We start from the raw sequence: 20,593 nt of genomic DNA, 5'->3' as shown, positions 1-20,593 counted from the left end.
TATTTCCTAAATTCCCCTACCATTTCCATTTTTTCCATTTTGCCCATGATGGGAGTCTGTTATCTTTAAAAAAAATTTTCACACTGCTTTCCACCTTTTGCTGCCTCAATCTCTTCTCTAGTAATTTTATATTTCTGGTGTATTAACAAAACATGTTAATGCTAATGCCACCTTTCCAGCTTCATTAATTAAATCCAGAAGTTTTCCATCTCTTCCTTGGCTTGTCTAATTCCCTCTATATAGAATTCTCCCTTGCCTTTACTTTTTCCCTGTCACTCTTTCACTTTTCCTAACACCCTTAAATATCTATAGTTGCTCTTCTCCCATTCCTCTCTTTGGTGCTAGCCATTAACTGCAGTCTCATTTTAACCATTTCCCATGTCTTCACCATATTATCTGTGCTTTCCCCCACTTCCATGCAGATATTCTCTAGGATGCCACTTATCCAGTCCTTAAATTCCTTTTTTGCAGGAGGTGTATAGGAAAGTGCTAGTGCCTACCTCTCTAGCACAACTTGAACACTAGGCTTACCACCACCGGGACATGATTAGCTATAGGAATTGGGTTTGTCTTCCCTTTTTTATTTGACTGGTATATTTTTTCTGTTATATATACTCCAGCTGACCTGGCCCATGTCTTATAGCATGTAAATGTCTGTCCTTTGTTCATCAATACCATATAGCCTTCATTCCAAACACCTTTAAATATTTTGCCAAATATGTAGTTTCTCTCCAAATCTTTATTTGTCTAGGGCCCCTTTATACATCTCCTTTATTAAAAGTCAAGTTCCAATCCCCTCCTAGCAAATTCACACCCTGTTTTTGTGCTATTATTTCTCCCATGATTTGTTTTGACTGTTTCTCTCTGTGGGACATAGACATTAACCATAGTTATTCTCCCTCCTTCCTACCATCTTTTTACAAGTAAATACACCTTGCTCATCCCCTATTTGTTCCTCATATTTGAAAGAACAGGTTTCCCCTAGTTAGGGGAAGTAGTCTTCTTTTCTTTTCTCCGCATATTTGTGTACTGTATCCTAACATCACAATTTGTTATCACCCTTTCATGCTCTTGAGGTCCTAATTGGGTTTCTTGCAGCATCATTACATCAGCTCTACTCTTTTGCAAGTATACTAACACCCTTTCTATATGTTAACCAGCCCATTTATGTTTAAGAACATTATACCTAACTTTGCCATTCCCCATGTCCATTTTCTCCTCATTGTTTCTGTTACAACCATAGTGCTAAATACTGTCTGTATTTTACTTCTTTTTCCCTTTTCTTCCCCCCAAACTCAGATTTTTTTTCCCTTCTTTGCTTCAAACGGTTCACTAACTTTTTTGTCAGGCAACATCTTAAACATGTACATATATATATATATATATATACATATATATATATATATATATATATATATACATATATATATATATATATATATATATATATATATATATGTGTATATGTATATGTGTGTGTGTGTGTGTGCATGTGTGTGTGTGTGTATATATATATATATATATATATATATATATATATATATATATATATTTTTTTTTTTTATAGGTCTACTTCAAAGGATCGAAATTTCAGAACATCGAACCTCTGATCATTGAAGACCAGAGGACTGAAGTTCTGAAATATTGAAACTTACAAATAAAAATCTAAAATGTGAAAACTTCTTATTTAATGTTTTTGCAGGGGGGCAAGCCCCCCTGCACCCCCCACACATCCTACTACTTAAAAATACCAACTCCAAGATCAAATTACAGTGAAGAGAGCAATAAAGTTCCGCACTGTACAGCAATCTCCATTCACAAGGTTTGATATTTCAAAACTTTGATCATCTGGTCTTCACAGAACAAGGGTTTGATGTTCTGAACTTTTGATCCTTTGAAGGGGAACCCATATGCATGTGTGTGTGTGTGTGTGTGTGTGTGTGTGTGTGTGTGTGTGTGTGTGTGTGTGTGTGTGTGTATGTATATATATATATATATATATATATATATATATATATATATATATATCCTTATTCTGCTCCTTCACACCCTTATTTGGTGTATTAACTCATTCTCATATAACCTTCATGTTTGTCTCTCCTTTCTGCTAGCCCTGGTCCCTATCATCTCTTTATTATATGTCTGCTTCTTATTTTCTTCCCTCTCTCCCAACCAGTTTTCTTGCTCCCTTTTTCTTTTCTGAGTGCTTATTGTCTTCCTTTAATTTACTCTTTCACCAACTACATATATATTTTTCGGGCCTATATTATATTCCCGAAAGTCGACAATGTTGAATCTGACATTTTCGACATGAGAATATCGAATGCTCAGAATCTCGAGCATGTAAACGGAAATCCCCATAAGGGGAGATTTCCATCTACTGCAATGTAGTGTGGTCTCGGAGTTGGTATATTTAAGGAGCGGTGGGTGTGGGGGGGGTTACTTTTTCTTTTTACGTTTCTGTCTTTTTATAAGGTCGACATTTGAAGACATCGACCATATGGTGTCGAGCATATGTTGTTCGATGTTTTCAACCATCGATCTTATAATATAGACCCTATTTTTCATTGTCATTATGGCAGACTTACCCCTCTTTATATATTCTGACACACCCATGAGGCTATCTGCCTCACAGATCCTCCCCAAGACATTTTTATTATCTAGTTAAGATTTTTATTTTTACATACTTTCACTTTCACAAAAAAAAACTCTTTTGTCCCTTTTTCATATCTTGTCCCCTCATGACATAGTTCTTCATAACTTCCACCTTAACACATATCAATCAACAGGTTTGCATTTAAAATGATAGCATAAGCATCACACTTAACTGTTTTTTTTGTGTGGTTTTTCAGGGGGATCAGTTCACAGTTATCTTTCAGTTGCTCTTCTCCTTTTCCAATGTGCAGGCTTGTTTGTCTCTGCCTTTCATGCAGCATTTGCTGAAATATGAGGAATGGCTTTAGTGGAAACAGCATTTGTTACCCTTCTTTCCTGGTTCTTCAGTTTACTCTTTTGTGTGTGCTCCCTCCCCATCTGTATCTGTTCTCTCTCTTGGTACAGTCTTTGTAGATCCATCAGCACTTGTTCAGGTGCTAATTCTTATTCTCTGTATTGTAAAAAAACTTAAGCACTGCTGGAATTTTACTCCCACCTGCTTACATACCTTTGCAGCTGGAATGTATTTGTTTCTTTTCTACCTGGTGGTTGCAGAGTAGTCATCCACAAATCTCTAACCAGCCCATTTTTAAATCCTTCCCATTCTGTCCACAATGTGACCAAAATCTTTTTTTGTAGGAATATTTTAAATTTGACCAAGATGGTATGAGCATCTTTTTTAACAGGGGAGCTGGTAAAAACTCTATGTGCTCGCCCAGTCTTAATATCCACTGCAAGGATGCCCATCCACTGGTTCAGCCAATTCACCACGAAAGCTCCACATTGACAGTCTCAGGGATTGCCATGAAGTGTAGGTTGTCCCTTCTGGACTGGTCCTTTAACTCTATTATTTTCAACATTAATTCCTCCTGGACATTCTTTTGTTCCGCAGTCTTCAACGTCTTCTGCCTCTCCTTTCATCACTGGCCAATCTCTTCCTCATGCCTGCTTACCACTTCCTCTATTTCTTACACTTTATGATAATTTTTCTTTATTTTTCTTTATTTATATTTCTAGCACCCCACTCATTATGAACACCTGATAGTTTCCAAAGTCAGATATGCATTACCAGCTATGATCTCCCATACCACCCATGCCAGTCCTCTCTCCAGCTGTTTGGAGCCTCTCTCTTGTACTTCTTTTTTCCACCTTGCCTTCACCCTTCACCACTTTCTTTTTATTTCTCCATGTTGTACTCATGATGTGGGGGAGGGGGTCTTCCTATCTCTTTCACTTCACTTTGGCACTAAATAGTAACTTTTAATTTTTTCCAATCTCACCAGTCAGGAAAAAGATCCCTGTGTCTCCTTAGCTTTTCACCATACTGAATATCCTTTCTACCCTAATTCTTACTGACATTTCCCATACTTCAAAACCAAATACTTCATCCCACTGTCCTTTCTGTACTTCCAACACCAATTCCTTTTTTTACCATTGCTTAGGCTAATTATTATTATTTTTAAAATACACTTGAGCCTTAAATCCTTTTTAAACTGCTCAGAAATTAATCCTCTAAATGTTATTTGTTCTATATTCAGCACAATTTGCAAAGGAAATAAGGGACTCAAAAATTCAAGGATATAATTGGTATAGTAATCAAGAAATGTTGGCTTTATTTGCAGATGATATTATTTTGTACCTGATAAATCCAGAAAAAGACATATTAAGCATTCTGGAACATTTTGAGACAGTTTCAAGTCTTTTTGGAATACAAAATTTATAAAGGTAAAACAAAGGCTATAGCTGTAAATTATGTACCCACACATGAATTGGGTCAACAAAAACTATATTTATGGGGATTTATGGATTAGAAAGGCTTCTGTCATGGCAGTGAAGGATATGTGGGAAGAGACTAAAAGTAATGTCTTTTGGCTTTTCCCGGTTAGGGGTCGCCACAGCGGAACTCCGGTCCACTCATGACTGGCAGTGGATTTTTTAAGGTGCCAAGTTGCCAACCTGACACCCAACCTTCAAAGAAGGCACACCCATTTACGCATGCACCTATCTGCATGTCTTTAACGTCACTCGACCACGGGGAGACATGTATACTCCACACAGAAGGCGCTCCAGCCGAGAATCTAATGTGAGAATCTCTTGCTGTGAGACGACAATGCTAACCACTGCACCACCGTGGCCATATGTGGGAAGACACTAAAAAAGAGACTGAAAAAAGATAATAAAAACTGAGATACTGGAGACTTTTGTTTATGCCTATATATAGTAAGATACATGCAATGAAAATATTTTAGTCCCTTTAGTTTTATGTACAGATCAGGCATATTTTTATCAGCAAAAGGGGAAGCTGTGGACAATAATTAACAAATAGTTGAAGGAATTTATCTGGGAGGGTAAGAGGGTGAAAGTTAATTGAGATAAGCTGATCTCTCCAATAGAACAAGAGCAAATGTTGGTGGTGTGATGGGGAGAAAGGTAAGTGAGGACATATGTTTTGGAGTGCAATGAATTTGCAGATTTAAAAAATTCCCTGCAGAGTGCTCTGTCAGAAATATTGGGTGAGCAAATGGCTGTAACTAAAGAAATGATTCTTCTGAGCTGGGACAGAGGTTCTGAATTGCCTAGAAATAGTAAGGCCTTACTAGGTTTAATTCTCTTGACTGCCAAGAAGAGCAGTTATTAGAAAACAGAAATCAAATTCTAAAACAACTGTATTTGAAGTACTGAATATTATAAAAGAGATAAAAGAGCAGGAAGGGTGATCTTTAGAAAAGGGAAGGAGCAAATTACATAGAAGGAAATGGAAATTGTGGGAACAATATATACATAATAATTTTCAGGAGGAGGAGTGAGGTTTAATAGAAGGCACAAATTCAGCAATTAATGAAATACTGGATGATGATAGTTACAAAGAAATGATGTGTGATGTATAATGTATATAAACAGAAAAAAATGTTAATATGGTTTGCTTTCTTTTTAGTTAATGTATGTTTCCCTAAGTCTTAAGTGATAATTTAATAAAGGTGTTTAAGAAAAAAAGAAATTAATACTTCACTGACACTGACCACCATCAGAAAGCAGTGATCAACAAAAGGACAAAAATAATATCTCCTGACCATTTTTCCCTTGCCATCTCTTATTTGACTTAACTCTTTTCTTAACCTGTATACTTGTACTTCCAGTATGAAGCGAAAAAGACTCAGGGATAGCAGGTACCTTTGCTGTGCACATCGGTTGAATCCAGACTTTCCTTGATAAAACTGTCAATTTTGTCAACACCTCTACTTTGAATTCAAAATACATGACCTAACCCCCCCCCCCCAAATTATTGCCCATGTCCATTTTCTGACAATCCCTCGATTAGAATCCACTCATTCAGATGTGCTAATATAAATATATATATACATATGTACATATATATAATATATATGTGTGTGTGTGTGTGTGTGTGTGTGTGTGTATGTGCGTATATATATAAAACACTCATGCACACATGCGCGCACACACACTCACACACACACACACACACACACACACACACACACACACACACACACACACACACACACTCACCACACTCACATATGTCTTTGGGGGGTGAGATAATACCATCACCCTAGCCTCTCAATCCTATCCTTGAATGTCAATAATAGCCACCAGTTGTCTAGTGACTGCCTCCCTTAAACAAACCATACTGTCCTTGCTATATAACAGCTGGCCAGATCCCATTTGTTGTATATATAACAGAACCTTGACGTATATTTTCACACCAGCATTTATTAATGAAATTGGTTGAAAAATCTGCGGATCATAGCCCTAGATTCTTCCTTGGGTATCAAGACGACAGTAGTACTTCTTAGAGATCCAAGCAGTCTACCCTCCCTCAAGCATTTGTTAAAAACCATCACAGAATTCTACATCTCTTCCACTGATAGCTTGTAAAATATAATTTGGAAGCCTTTTCCACTTTCAGTTCCTGTATTGCTTACTAATTTCTGCCAGTGTAATTTCTCTATTTATCTTGTCTCTCACAGTCTCAGGTGTTCATTTCCAGATTAATCTCTGCCTTAGTACTTCTCCCTTTCCAAAATTTTGCACTGACTGCAGCTCCACATAAAAGGTATCCACCTCATCCACTGTTTTACCATCCTTCCTCTACTCTTTTCCATCATCCCATTAAACTTCACCTCTTTCAGACAGAAAGTTCCACTGTATCCCCTTTGCCCACCAAAATTCTTTCATGTTTAACATTTTCACATCCATTTCATTCCCCTCCAACCAACACGTATTGCAACTTCTTCCATTATCTTCTCTCCTGTAATTTTTCTCCAACTTCCCTATCTTGCTCTGTACATGCATTCTAAACCTACTACTTCTTGCCTCAGCATCATCCGTTTTGCCAATGCTTCAGTTCCATCCCACTACCCTTTTCCAAAATGCACTTTATTCCTTGTTGTTATTTAAGATAGGCTGCACCCACCACTTTTCCCCTCATTCTCCACTTACTTCTATCCCACTGTCATTTACCCCTTGCTTCATGTCTTGAAATGTTTCTGTTGCCTATAATGATCCTACTAACTCAGATCAGTACTTTCCCACTTATAGAAAAATAAATACATACACACTTCCTTGACCCCCACCCCATTTAGAAAAGGTAACTTAATCTTAATTATTTTGATGCCATACAACCAGCTAGCCACCTTTCTGAATTTCTGCCCAGAGATTTCAACTTCCTTATGAGGTGATTAGAAGTCAGGAATATAAAATTGGCACATATAGTCACGGGGAAGAATGGGGACTATGACCTAGGAGGAAAGCTGAGGAGATGACGCATGGATAGCAGATAGAGGCAGCTAGGCTTAGAATGATGTGAGGAAGTACTGTTTCACAAAGACAGTGGTGGAAAAATGGAATAGGTTACTAGGGATTTGGAATTCTAGACAACAAACAGGTTCAAATTAGCATAGTGTACAGTACAGAGTGAATAAAACTGAAAATGAAATTTGGAGAGGGGACACCTGCAAGAGGCTAACTAGAATATACAGTCTACCTGCTGCTATGTGTATGTTTGCAAGAAAGTATTATGAAAAAATAAACAGATTTCAACAAATAGGTGTACTTGAATAAACTGGAGGCATTCTCCATTCAACCCAACACAATATTCATGGGTGACTTTAACTACACCAACATTAATTGGGGATCAGACAGGATCTCAAACATACAGATCCAGGGATTCTTGGACTTTGTTAACACAAGCACCCTGGAGCACTTAGTCTGTGCTCCCACCAGGGGGGTGGAAGTATCTTTCATCTTGTCCTCACAAGCATGGGGGAATGATGCACTCCCCCTACAGTAATGTCCTCAGTGGTCAGATTGGGCCACAAAGCTGTCTCCTTTGAAATAAATATTAAGCCTGGGACCTCAGCTATCCCAGAACATATAAAAATATTCCAAGGCTAACTACCTCATACTAAGCAACAGTCTAGTAAAATTCAAGTCTCCTCCCCAAACCCTAAGAAAACAGCTGCCTGTAAGGAATAGTTTACAGAAACCCTGTACAATTGTGTATCGAGACCGATCTCCCAAAACAAGCCACCCTGGTAGAATCCCAGCACATATAGTTTGCACAAGAAAAGAAAGAAAATGGTGCCCAAAAACAGGAAGGGCATTGCTAATTAAGGTAAAAACTACCTCAGTAATCTGAACAAGCAACTCATGAGACTGATCAAGTCCACCAAAGCCAGTTTTGGGATATAAATAGCCTCCCAGTCTCACTGCACTCTCTAAGGCCAATAACACTGTTTTGATGAGCCTGATAATATCCCAGGATGCCTCCTGAATAGCATGACACATGACCTGTCAGGTCTGCTAGAATCTCAGTTTAACCATACAGGCTTCTTGCTGGAATCTCTGTTTAATTATACAGGCTTCTTGCCTAACAAATGGAGCACTGCAACGGTTACCCCCTACACAATGGGGTTCTTTCCATGGACCCAGGGAACTACAGATCCATAAGTCTGATTAGTCTCATACATAAAGCTATAGAAAGAACTATCATTGATGTGATAAACAATAGGAAATGTATAGACACTAAACCTTACCCTGTTCAGTTTTGTCAAAGAAAGGTGATGCCTAATTATCCTGGTGAACTTCTTCAGGAAGGTAACTAAAGCTATGGACAAGTGCAAAACAATGCACACTGCTTACCTCAACCTGACCAAGGTGTTCCACACAATATCTTTCTCAGGTATTGTAGATAAACTTACAAAATTAGGCTTAAACCCATTTCTCACCTGATGGATAGCCAGTTGGCTCACTGATAGGACACAAGAAGTTAAGATGGGGAATCCACCTCCACAAAGAGGCCAGTCATTAGTGGGTCCCACAGGGATCAGTACTGCGGCTTCTCCTTTTTGTTATATACTTCTCTGATGTCAAGGTAGACATCAAGGGCCTCCGGCTGACCAAGTTTGCAGATGAATGCAAAATAGGTGTGGTCATTGAATCCCCTAAAGACACATATACCTTTCAATTGGGCCTGACACAGACAAATAAATGTTGGCAGAGCCATGGACTAAAAGTCAATGCAAAAAAAAAGAAATGCATAATAGTACCCTTCGGAAAAATTGCCATTCCTGGAAATTACCACATTGATAATACACCCCAGACCCATTAGTCAAGGATATGAGAATGCATGTTGATAGTAACCTGACCTTTGACCACCACATGTCTGCTGTAGTAAGAAAATTGTTCTATGTTGCACAACTTATAAGTAGGCTCATGATATCCAGGTCCAAGGAGGTAATTAGTCCACTGTACTTGGCTCTCATCAGACCAATCATTGAGTACAACACACTCTTCAGCATGTCCCTGACCAAGCACTTGAAACAGTTTGAAGGACCACAGAAATTCCTCACAAAAAGAATACAAGGAATAAACAACAATCCCTATGCAGGCCATCTCAAAGCCCTATCTCTATACTCAGTCTCCTAAAGACTGCTGTGCAGTTATCTATGCTGAGCATACAAGACCTCCTCTGATCCCATTCTAATGGATTTGTTGCACATCTGCAAAAAAAAAAAAAACTTGTATCATAAGTACCCATTCTAAGAACCTAAACCTTGTCTGTAACATAAATAAGACATGATAGAGGGACAGATATGTATTTCAAAGATTACTCCTTCTCTGAAACAGGCTTCCCATCCATGTGAAGCCAAGCTAACCCCTAACCATATTCAAATGTAACTAGGACCAATGGATGGGAAATCTCAAATTTACCCCCAGTTTGGCACCTATGTCCTAATTGGTAGTTGCAGCCTATAAACAATGTGTACAAGCTTGTATCGTAACTCATAAAATTCCTTGGGGTAATGACACGTATCAACAATATTTTGGTAAATTTCTGGTAAGCTTAGCTAAGCTTAAAATGGCTCTTGGGTTGATAGCCTAGTAACCACCTAAGCACCTGTAAGTCTGTAAGTCACTAAATGGCAAAGTTCACCCTATACGTATGTTACAGATAAAGAGGGACTAACAAGCCCTAGTTATGGTTCTTTTATTTAATTCATTTAACAAAGTAATTCTACACTCTTTGTGGAACAGACTGAGAAAAATTACTTTAGGGAAAAAAGTAGTAAGTACACCCTCTGTGAAAATACTCAGCACGCAGGAGGGCAGTCATGCACATTGTTTTTGACACGTAATTCTGACAGCATAATATCTGTTTTATTACAGTAGGTATATTATTTTGTAAAAATATTTGTGTTTGCACCATTAATTCACTCTTCACCATGTCTCTGTCTCCTTTTACGTGTATGCAGCATAAATTAACTTCCAACAACATGTAATGATGTGGAACGTTTCTAGATAAATTATTCTGTTACCAAATCTAGTTGGGTTTCCAAAGAGCAAATATATTATGCCGCATGCAGTCCTCCTGACCTGCAGATGGCAAAGGAGAGCACATTTTTTTGTCTCCTCTAACAACTCAAAATAAACACAGCGTCACAGTAAGCACTTGTAAAAACAGGAAGAGATATTAACAGTAGACTAGGTAAAAGCATCACAAAGGTTTGAAAATGGGTTTCTGAACTTTAAAAGATGCTGCCTGCAGTCTTGATTGGCCCTGATACAAAGGCAGTTTAATGATTTCCACCCCCAGACTTTGACACTTCCTGATTTCTGAAACAACAGTCAGATGTGACTAAAGTCACCCCAGCTGTCATTTCCAAATAAATTCTAGCCTGCCAGTGAAGCTAAGCTTGCATGTCTGCTGACACCTGCTTTAAAGCAATTTTTTTTGTATGCAAAGAACATATTGCAATCTGAAATATTTTTCTTCTGTTTATTGTTTTTGCAGAAAGAGCAAACACAAGTAAACCTCTGACATTTTAGGCAAGCTCATCACAGAAGTAATTAAAATATTTAGTTTACGTGTTCCAGAAAAGGTACGCATTTTTTTTTTGTTGTTGTTGTTAATCTGCCCATTTTGTTAGATACAATGGATATTAGAGCTATCTGCATCTATGTCATGGGTGAGGGGTGTTGATAAGTAGAAGTTAATATGTATTTTTTCTTTTTAGTTGTTAATCAGGAAGAAATGGCAAAGACCAAGACCAAGGGGCTGATCACTCACTCTTTTAAAGTGGTGAAGCGAGGCAAAAGGAGCAGAAGTAAGAAAACAAAAGACCAGGATGCCAAAAAGAAAGGTAAGTGGCCCTTTCATATTTGCATTTGGAAGAATATGCCAGTAACATATATCACAGGAAAGACAAAAGATCAAAGCCATAAATATGTATTTCATTTGCTGGGGAAGGGGATCTTAGTTAACAGTGTAAATATGACAGTGCTGAATATGCTGAACTTGGTTAGTGCATGAAGGATCAGGGAGAGTGTATACTCTGGCACAGGATGATATTTAGTTTTGGTGAAAGGTGAGGGACTGACAGCCCAAAAAAATGAAGTCATTAGGTCACTGAAAGCTGCAGTGAAGGATGGCCAGAAATTGAGCTTCCTTCTTCCTTAGCTAATTAACTACTACTAAAAGCTCTGGGATCTGATAGCAAAATGAATGAAGGTAAAGCAGATGAAGTAGGTCAGATGGGAAAGTGTCAAACTGAAGATCCAAAGGTCTCTGGTTCAGGCCTGGATTTTGGCACTGTTACTTTGAAGCCTTGTTAACACAGTAAGTAGCACAAAATTTCAGAATCTGATGTTTGTGAGTTTGATCCTCACACAGGACAGTTTCACATTAGTTGGTGTAATGGTTAAAATGTTTACCTCACATGCACAAAGAACAAGGGTTGATTCTCACATTTGAAAGAGAAATTGGCTAGGATTAAAATTGCCCACAAGGGCAGATAGTGTAGTACTCATCAATGATGCTTTGATAAAACTTCCTTGCACTGTGGGTGTTTATATGTTTTTGGTTTATTTATTTGTTGTTAAAAGGGTAAACTAATTTTCAACTGGTCTGGTTAAGTGACTTTGTCATAGAGTTACATAGTATGGAAGTGGAGACCAAGGAAATCAAACCTGGGACTACAGGTGAAGCTTGTAAGCATCTTACAGGCTTATTTTTCTGTGCTGCACAAATTAAGAACTGATGAATGATGAAGACCTGCCATCACTGGAAGCTGAAGTCATTTGGTTAATGTAGGAGGTGTGAGGTGGGAATGTTCAGACTTACCAGCACTGTGACAGATTTAGGGGTGATGAAAATTGAGACGTTGAAAGTGATGCCCCCCACATATTTATGGGGCAGATGGTATAAAACAGTAATGTTAGATGGAATTAGTACAGGTGAGTGATGATGAACCTTTAGCAATAAAGGTTGAAACCCATTTTGTATCCGTAGGGACAAATAGGTGTCGTGCTAATTTTCCTTTAATTCTAATTACTTAGTCTTGCAGAGAAAGTGAAGGACTGGCGCTAGCATATCTGTACACATTGACTGATGTAGAATAACATGTACAGTCATGTACCAGTAATATGTAGTGTATGGAGCATCACGATTATGTTCCAAAATCTGAAAAAGGATAAATCTCTTAAACTCTACTGTAGTGGGAGACCGACTATAACAGTGCTTTCAAAGGTGTGTAACTTACTTATATTAGGGTAATATTTAAAAACTGTACCTGAGCTTTTTCCTTATTTGCTGTGACAGCACTTGCTAAGTGACATACTGGCTTTCAAAGCCAGTAAAGGATATTGTCTTTTTTTTTTGTAACTGGTAGTACATGAAATAGATAAGACTCCATGCACTACAAAGAGTTATGATTAGGTATCAGTTTGCTCTCAAGGTGAATTTCTTAGCATCTGTGTCTCAAACACATAATAATGTGGTTACAATTGGAGATCTGAGCATAACCCTCTGCATTATTGATGAAAAGATGCCATTTAAATGGATCATTCATTTTTTTACATCAGTATATAATTATATCTTGTCCTTTTATCCCAGTATTTCACCTAATATCCATCAAGCACCTTCCATAATATTCCTATAGCTAAAGGTCTAGGGACTGAATAGTATTACAGTGGTGGCTTGCAAGCAGAGATCATTGGGAGAAGACATTTATGTGTTTTATCAAAGTTCCTCTGCTGGTTTCCAATGTGCATTGTGCCTAGGCAGCTTGTCCAGCTGCATGCTCCTGCATGTATGCAGACCATGGGGGCTCCATTAGGGCTAGTATAGGGCTTATTGCTGTTGCTGTAGTTAGTTCTGACATTGTCTTCCAGGGATGGGAGAGCAGATATGCATTCATTGCATTTCACCTCTCCCTGCTGGTTTTCTAAGGCAGAGGATGTCATGTAAACTGCTATTGCGAGTGGCATATTCCAAAGCAAAACCCCTGTATTGGTAGCCCAGTATGGTTCATTCATATACAGACTTACTAAGCAGCTGAAAACTCCCATCTAGAAACTGTGCAGCAGCATTTTCCCCACCCTTGCTTTTTACCTTCTTCCATGCTTCCCAGGCATCTGTTAGTCCTTCTTTTGATCTTCTACCAGATCACTGTGAAGTAATATTCCTGTAATTAAATCTCAGAATATCTCTCTTTTCATTGCTACTCAAGGTATTTTCCTTTCCCTTTGTATTTCCTGCTCAACAACTTTCCATTCCCCCCAGTAATGTAGTGTTACAGCACCATTCTCTTCTCTTTTCTGTTACACACATACCAAGCTGTATAAGCCTTTCTTCTTACATTAGCACATTTATTATACTCCATTTTTGGTAACTCCATGTTACATTTTGTTGTACCAGCTTCTCTATATATCTGCAAGAAATTGGTACACTACTCCATTTGAGGTTTTACAGCTGTATATAATGACAGGATGATCAACTCCTCTGTAATCTATTTTCTTAGTCATGCATGTCAGTATCTTGATGTTCATCATTGCCTTTTCACATAGCATAATTCATTATAGGGGTGATTATGCACCTGCCCCAATATTTATGTTTTCCAAGTATGTATGTATGTATATATATATATATGTGTGTGTGTGTGTGTGTATTTTTTCCATTGGATTTTCCCCACCAAAGTGTTTAACATCACATGTTTTGTATTACATCTCATCTGTACCTAATTTGAGCATCCTGCAAGTGATATCAGGTCTTTGTGGGAACTGGTCCCACCACCTATGACATTGCATCAACTCAGATGTCATTAGCAAACAGTCTGAGCTTGCTATCTCTCCTGTTGTGGCAAATGATATAACTGCATTAAACTGACTGCTCCCAAAGGAGAATGGAGGTGGGTCCTATAGGATTAAGCTAAGAAAAATCAGGAATATGCTGCTCCAATGGCATAGAAGGATAAATCCCTGGCTACAGCTCAGGTGACCCTGGTTCAATTAACAGCTCAAGTGACTGATGCAGTAGGGAAGAATGGATGTGCCTTTTCTTGGTGGGAGGACACTCATCAATGATGCTGCTCAAGGGGAGGCATGGTCCAAAGAGGGGTGTCACCCTCAGATGTAGTTGACAAGCATCGGGAAGCCAGAGAAAGGAAGTGGGTAGGGCATATAAAAGAAATAAAATGTAGATGGAAGCACAGATGGCCAAACCCCCAGGATGCACTTTGGATCCGTGACTGGCCCCAGCAATACTGGAGTAGTCTGGGGTATGAGAATGGCTGGAAGACCCAGTGTGGATGCGGGGCACTGGGGGCAAGACTGATAGAAGTGGCAGATATGGCTTAAGGAACAAAAAGATAGGCAGGCAAGAGACATAATGGGATCAAGCACAGTTGGAAATTGATCTGTTAATGGAAAGTGAATGGTAGCTTCTCCCATGGCAAAGAGGGATAAAGCTGTGAATATGATCCAGCCAACCTGGGTTCCATTGGTGGGTTGGGCGATTGACAGAGTGGCAGGGAAAGATAGGATTTACCAGCCCTAGGAGGGAGGGTGGTCCTGTGGGTGTCTCTTGCGATGATCCCTGTTGAAGGCTAGGAATGTCATGCTGGTGGGTGTGGTCCAAAGGGGGGGAAAGGTGGAGACATGGCTCAGCTGCAGCGAAGGTGGCGCAATACCTCAAACATCTCCTTTACAAGCTTGCCCCACTGATGCAACTACAGAGTCCATAAGGGAAGAGGAAAGGTTAAACAGGGGTAGGTCATGAAATAAGAAAAAACCCTGAATTGAAGTGGGACAGTAACAACCCGCCAGACATCCTTAAGATCCTTGCTGGCCGTGGCTGAAATTTGGACATTGGACTGGGGGTCAATTGAAGTGCCAGTAGACCCAGCAAAGGACATGGGGTACAGGGACAGTTCTCAAAAGTGAAAGAAGGGAAAAAAGAACTCAGAAAAAGAAAGTGACTGGCAATTTACATTAACGGTCTTGCAAAATGATTTTTTTGTTAATTCCCCAAGGACACAAAAAACCTAGCAATACGACTAAGACAAGCTAATATAGAAAATTGGGTTTATTTGATTAGAGACCCAATGCAGGGAGTATAGAAGGACTTAGACAAAATATTAGCTTTGTTTTGTAGAATATTTTTCCAGCTTATATAAAGCAGACACTGAAGGAGCTATGACCTTGCAAAATGTAGAGTGCTTTTTGGAAGAGATAGCACTTCCACAACTCACAACTACACAGGTAGAAAACTTGATGTAACCTTTAGCACTAGAGGATCTTGAAGCCAACTTGCCCATTTAGCATGTGGGAAATTGTAGAGGCTAGACAGAATACTGGGAAAGATATATAGATGGCAGGTGAGTCTATGAAAAGGAAATTCGGCATTGCTTACTGAAACTGCCCCATCCTCATGGAAGGGAGAAGTAATCTTTGTTATTTTGTAACAAGGCAAAGATCCAGGGTCATTGAGTTCTTAGATATCAGTATCAGTGCTGAATCAGGATGACAAGATATTCAATGTGATCTTGGTGTCTGGCCAGATTGAGATACTCCCAGATCTGGCTTATAAAGACCAATGCTGTTTTCTTAAAGGGAGACAAACCTTAGATGACCTAAATAAATAAAGACATTATTGGTCATTCAGAAAACAAACAGAATGAATAAATCTCTTACAACAGAGTAAAGTGAGTGTTTATTCAGAATATTATATATGATGGGCTTCCCTAGGAACTTAGTTTGATATATATATATATATATATATATATATATATATATATATATATATAAATAGATGTATAACGCACACGTGTGCATGTATATCTATGTGTGTGTGTGTGTGTGTGTGTGTACATATACAATGGTGCTTTTGCACATCTGAAAATAAATGATGTCCAAGCCTTTACAATAACAAGAGGGACAAGACAGGGATGCCTGCTCTCTTCATACTGTTTGCTTTATACCATGAACTCCTAGCCATAAAAATTAGTCATTCACAGATAAAAAGATTTGTTGTTGGACAATAGGAGACAAAACTGGCACTGTATGCTGATGACTTATTGGTATATTTGTCTGATCCAGATAATCAGCTGACTCAAGAGGTTTACTTCATTGGAGATGTTTGGGGAGATGTCTGGCTATAAGATGAATTTGGAAAAGACACAAAGTATGCTAATAAACTACCTACCAATTCCAGAGTTGAGAAGAACCTACCTGGAGATATGGTAGAATGGGGCAGTGAAATAGTACAGATTGTCAAAACAATGTGATGAACTATAAAAGAGACTTACATGCAACTTAAAAGTGAGTGCTTAAAATGATTGAAGAAATGGCTTATACTGGTCCAGGATGTAGGCCTAAATGTACAGATGTTACAGGTGTTTATTCTATCCATACCTTTATATTGCTTTCAGGTACTCCCTTTAAGTCCAGGGAACACATTTTTAGGGCTTTAGATAATGCTTAGTGGAGTTTTATATGGAAGCAATATAAACTGAGAGTGCTCTGGAATTGACTGGCACTTTAAAATGCCATTGTTGGTGGTGAGTCGGGGAAACCTAGATCTGACCAGGAAAGATCAAGGGTCTCAAACACCTATCCTATACAGATAGGCTAAAAGCCCTGTCATCTGCTCAGTCTCGTACAGACTACTCAGAGGTGACCTGTGTCTGGCATACAAGGCCATCTCAGACCCAGCCTTGATGGAGTTGCTGCATATCCATAGGTCAAACTCCACTTGCACAACCCACATGCAAGGCCTCAACCTGGTCTGTGACATTAATAGAACTTGTTGGTGGGACAGATTTGTGTCCCAAAGACTCCCCCATCTGTGGAATAGACTCCCTCTCCATGTCAAGCAGAGCACCTCTCTAGCCCTCTTTAAGAGGACCTGGATGACTGGATGCGAAAGAGAATAGGGAAACAGGTGCTGACTTTGTGGGAACATGGCAAAAATTCTGGGCTAGGCTTATAAGGGACTCCAGGCCAATAGCCTAGTATCTCGTATGAACCTATGAACCTATGAAGATTTACTGGAGAGCCTCCCAGTTAAAACTTTTTCTAAACTGCCACTTTGATTCTGATCAGGTAGAATAGATTACTCTGGACAGATTATAATTGCAATTACAGAGGCAGAACCCACACACTTATCTTTGGTTGGAAACTATAACCCCCCCCCAATTTAACTTATAAACAGAAATTGCAGATGGATACGAATGGGTTGTGTCAAAGGGAAAGGTGAGAGAAGTGGTGATTTGGGCTGCATCAAGGATGATTGGACTTATAGAAAAAGAGGGTGGACAAAACCTAAGGACATGGGTAAAGAAGAATTTAGAGGTCAGAGGTTAGAATGGCCTAGAAGAGGCACAGGCTTTCATTACATGGAATAGGTTTGGAGAGATGTTTCAAGGAGCAGGGCCAGATTATATGAAGTATAGGGGATTAACGGAAATATGGAGATGTAGCACGGGAGTGATTGGGGACTGAAATCATATATTCTAGTTGTGCCCAAAACTATCTGAGGTGTATGAACTTTTCCAAGATATACTAAGCCAGTTATGTCCAGTACAGGGTTCTGTCTCTGTCTCTATCTACCTTCATATCTTCTTTTAGCTTTACCAGTGACAGGGCATTGCTCAGTAAGTGACCTGGCCTTGCTGAGAACAGTGATACTGGGCAGGGGAGGGGGGGGGGGCAATAAAATAATCACAAGGAAATAGAAGAAAGCAGAATCCCCAAGCAAAGATGACCTTATAATTCAAGTTATTTTAAATCAAGAAGCAATTTTAGTAGGAGAAACGGATCGCCCTACTTATAAAAGGAAATGAGGTAATTTGCTGAAGTGTAGAAGATGAAATATAGGATTGTAAAATTGATGTTGGATGGGAGAGACTCCTGTGTTACTTATTCCTTCATCATTTTAGTATTTGAAGTCAGAATATCAGGTCCTGCACTGAATTTAACTGAATAGAAATAAGCTGGGTTAATTCAGTTATGCTAAGCATTTTAAATCATATTTAACTTATCTGAGGTTAATTAGTTACCTTCTTTTGTTATGATTTGTTGTTTAAATTTAATAAGGAGTTACAATTTTAAAAGTGAAACTATTTGTTAAATGTTTGTGTAAAATGTCAAATTGGTAAGAAGTGGGATAAATAATAGATCCCTGGGTCTTGGCGATGTGTAGAAGTACAGTTATATCATTAATCAGTTTAAATAATTCAGGAAAATAATTTTCTTGTGTGGTGAAAGTCAGGGTACTTTTTGCCTAGGCTTATATAGGCTCTAGGGCCAATAGCCTGGTTCCTACCTTTGAACCTATGAACCTATAAGACCAGCTGGCCATTAGGGGAGAAAATAAGTGTATTGTGTTGAAGGACTGTATATTGGATGGTTTTCTTCATGTGATGCTCTGTTAGGAAGCTGTTGAATAAAGTATTGAGTTTGAAAAAAAATGACTGATCCCAACATTAAATTCTGTTAGAGTGCTACTTTTTGAATGTTATTTTTCCAGTCAATTCCATCCTTACTGACACATTTGCTTCTAGTTTGTCAGCCATTTTTCCCTGTATTCCTTACTGTTTTTCCTCCCTGCAGGTCACAATCAGTTGCCAACAGCTCTTATCCTCATTCACCGGGTTTACTGGACCTCATTAGCCTCCCTGGCCTCCACCTGACCCGTGTCTGGAGCCGGTGAGAAGATCAAGGAAACTGGTGCAAAATCATAATGATACTGGGGAATGTGTCATAATTCCCACCACCCATGGCAACCTTGCAATCTCTGCAGTCTTTTCCTTTGGGAGGTATGTGGGCACTTCCGCTCATGTCCAACTTCCCAACTAAGAGGCATGCTGCTTATGCAGCGCAAAGGTGACTAGTGTTGTAACGCAGCTTGATTTTGGCAAGCTTAGCCTGCCTCCCTCCCTCCACGATGGGTGAGTTGATGTTGGTTGCTCATGGCCTTCCTCGTCCTGCAGCCCCTCCAGCACCTGGTATTCAAACATGAACTATTTGGGGTGCAGTAAGGGCTTTACCCCATACATCATAGGGACACTTGTCTACCTTTTTAGTTTGTGTTCCATCACACACCTTTAAATCTCCTCAGTAACTTTGTAAATGTTCATTGCCCCAAAACAAAATCACTGAATATTAGATACTAACCCTCCCTGGCCATTTTCAAGCACCCCCATACAGTTTTCCATTTGAAGCTTAACCTTAGCTAGTGGAATAAGCTTCTCTTACTTGGTTTTGTTTGTATCTTCATAGGTCTCTTTCATCACCTCCCCCATACACACCCACACACTTCTTATCTGTATATGCTTTAATCTGTCTTTAGCCTTATTTGATACCTTCTTTCTATCATTTCACACTTCCTTCTTCTTCTGGTACATAACTACCTTCCTTTTCTTACATTTTACCTGGTATGCCTTCAGGGCCATGATAGTATTCTTTGCTCCTAATGCATTTCATGTTATACCTCTGTATGCTTTCTAACTGACTGAGGTTAACCACTGACATGTCCCTATTTCGGGCACTTCCTAGGCTTGACCAAAGTTAGCACTGACTCTCTCACATATACTTCTGTCATCCCATCCACACTAATGATACTTATGTCAAGTATATTCACCTTCAGCACATTTTCCATTAGAGGTCCTCTGACTCCTCACTTCTGTTATCATAGATATTGACACTTTCTGCTTCGCTGCTAGAAGATTAAGGAGTATCATAAGTGATCCTTCTTTTTCTTTCCATTTCCCACCCTCCTCGTGTTAATATTCCCCTTATCTGTCTCTGTCTCCTCTAGCTTATCTCAGAACTGGAACATTTTTGTTCACTTCACATAATCTTACCTGTTTGTGCAGTAATACTGGGGTAACAAATGTAATAATATTTTGGACCTGTACTTCTAATTGAACATTTTGCACACTTTACAAACTCTAACCTGTTCATTTAGTAGAATTGTACAGTTTAAGTTACATGTACCTATATCAGAACGGTGTAGACTGACTTATTAAACTTAGATGAGAAATTGAATATTTTCTACAGTCATTTACCTTACTCCATTTGCTTCCCCTTCTACTTTTCAACCCTAACAGCTCTGTCTAACTTTCCTTGTTTTTGCAAT

General features: G+C 38.9%; 1 protein-coding gene across 4 annotated transcripts in view; it reads left to right on the top strand.

Moving 5' to 3' along the window:
* The first annotated feature begins 10,587 nt into the window (after positions 1–10,587).
* Positions 10,588–20,593, top strand: part of POLD4 (DNA polymerase delta 4, accessory subunit) — a 469,815-nt gene continuing 459,809 nt past the window's right edge. Inside the window, exons 1-3 of one of the 4 annotated variants that reach the window (XM_044084160.1) lie at positions 10,588–10,663; positions 10,970–11,057; positions 11,193–11,318. In XM_044084160.1, the coding sequence (XP_043940095.1) occupies positions 11,210–11,318 (109 nt within the window). In that variant the 5' untranslated portion in view covers positions 10,588–10,663; positions 10,970–11,057; positions 11,193–11,209. Of the gene's footprint in view, positions 11,058–11,192; positions 11,319–20,593 lie in introns of all 4 variants that reach the window. The other 3 variants (XM_044084161.1, XM_044084159.1, XM_044084162.1) reach the window with 3 other exon arrangements.

This window comes from Protopterus annectens, chromosome 9.part0 (genome assembly GCF_019279795.1).
Source record: "Protopterus annectens isolate FY-2018-M chromosome 9.part0, PAN1.0, whole genome shotgun sequence".
Classification (NCBI taxonomy): Eukaryota; Metazoa; Chordata; order Ceratodontiformes; family Protopteridae; genus Protopterus; species Protopterus annectens.
Note: the sequence above shows the minus strand (reverse complement) of the source record. Positions and strands in the feature narration are given on the sequence as shown.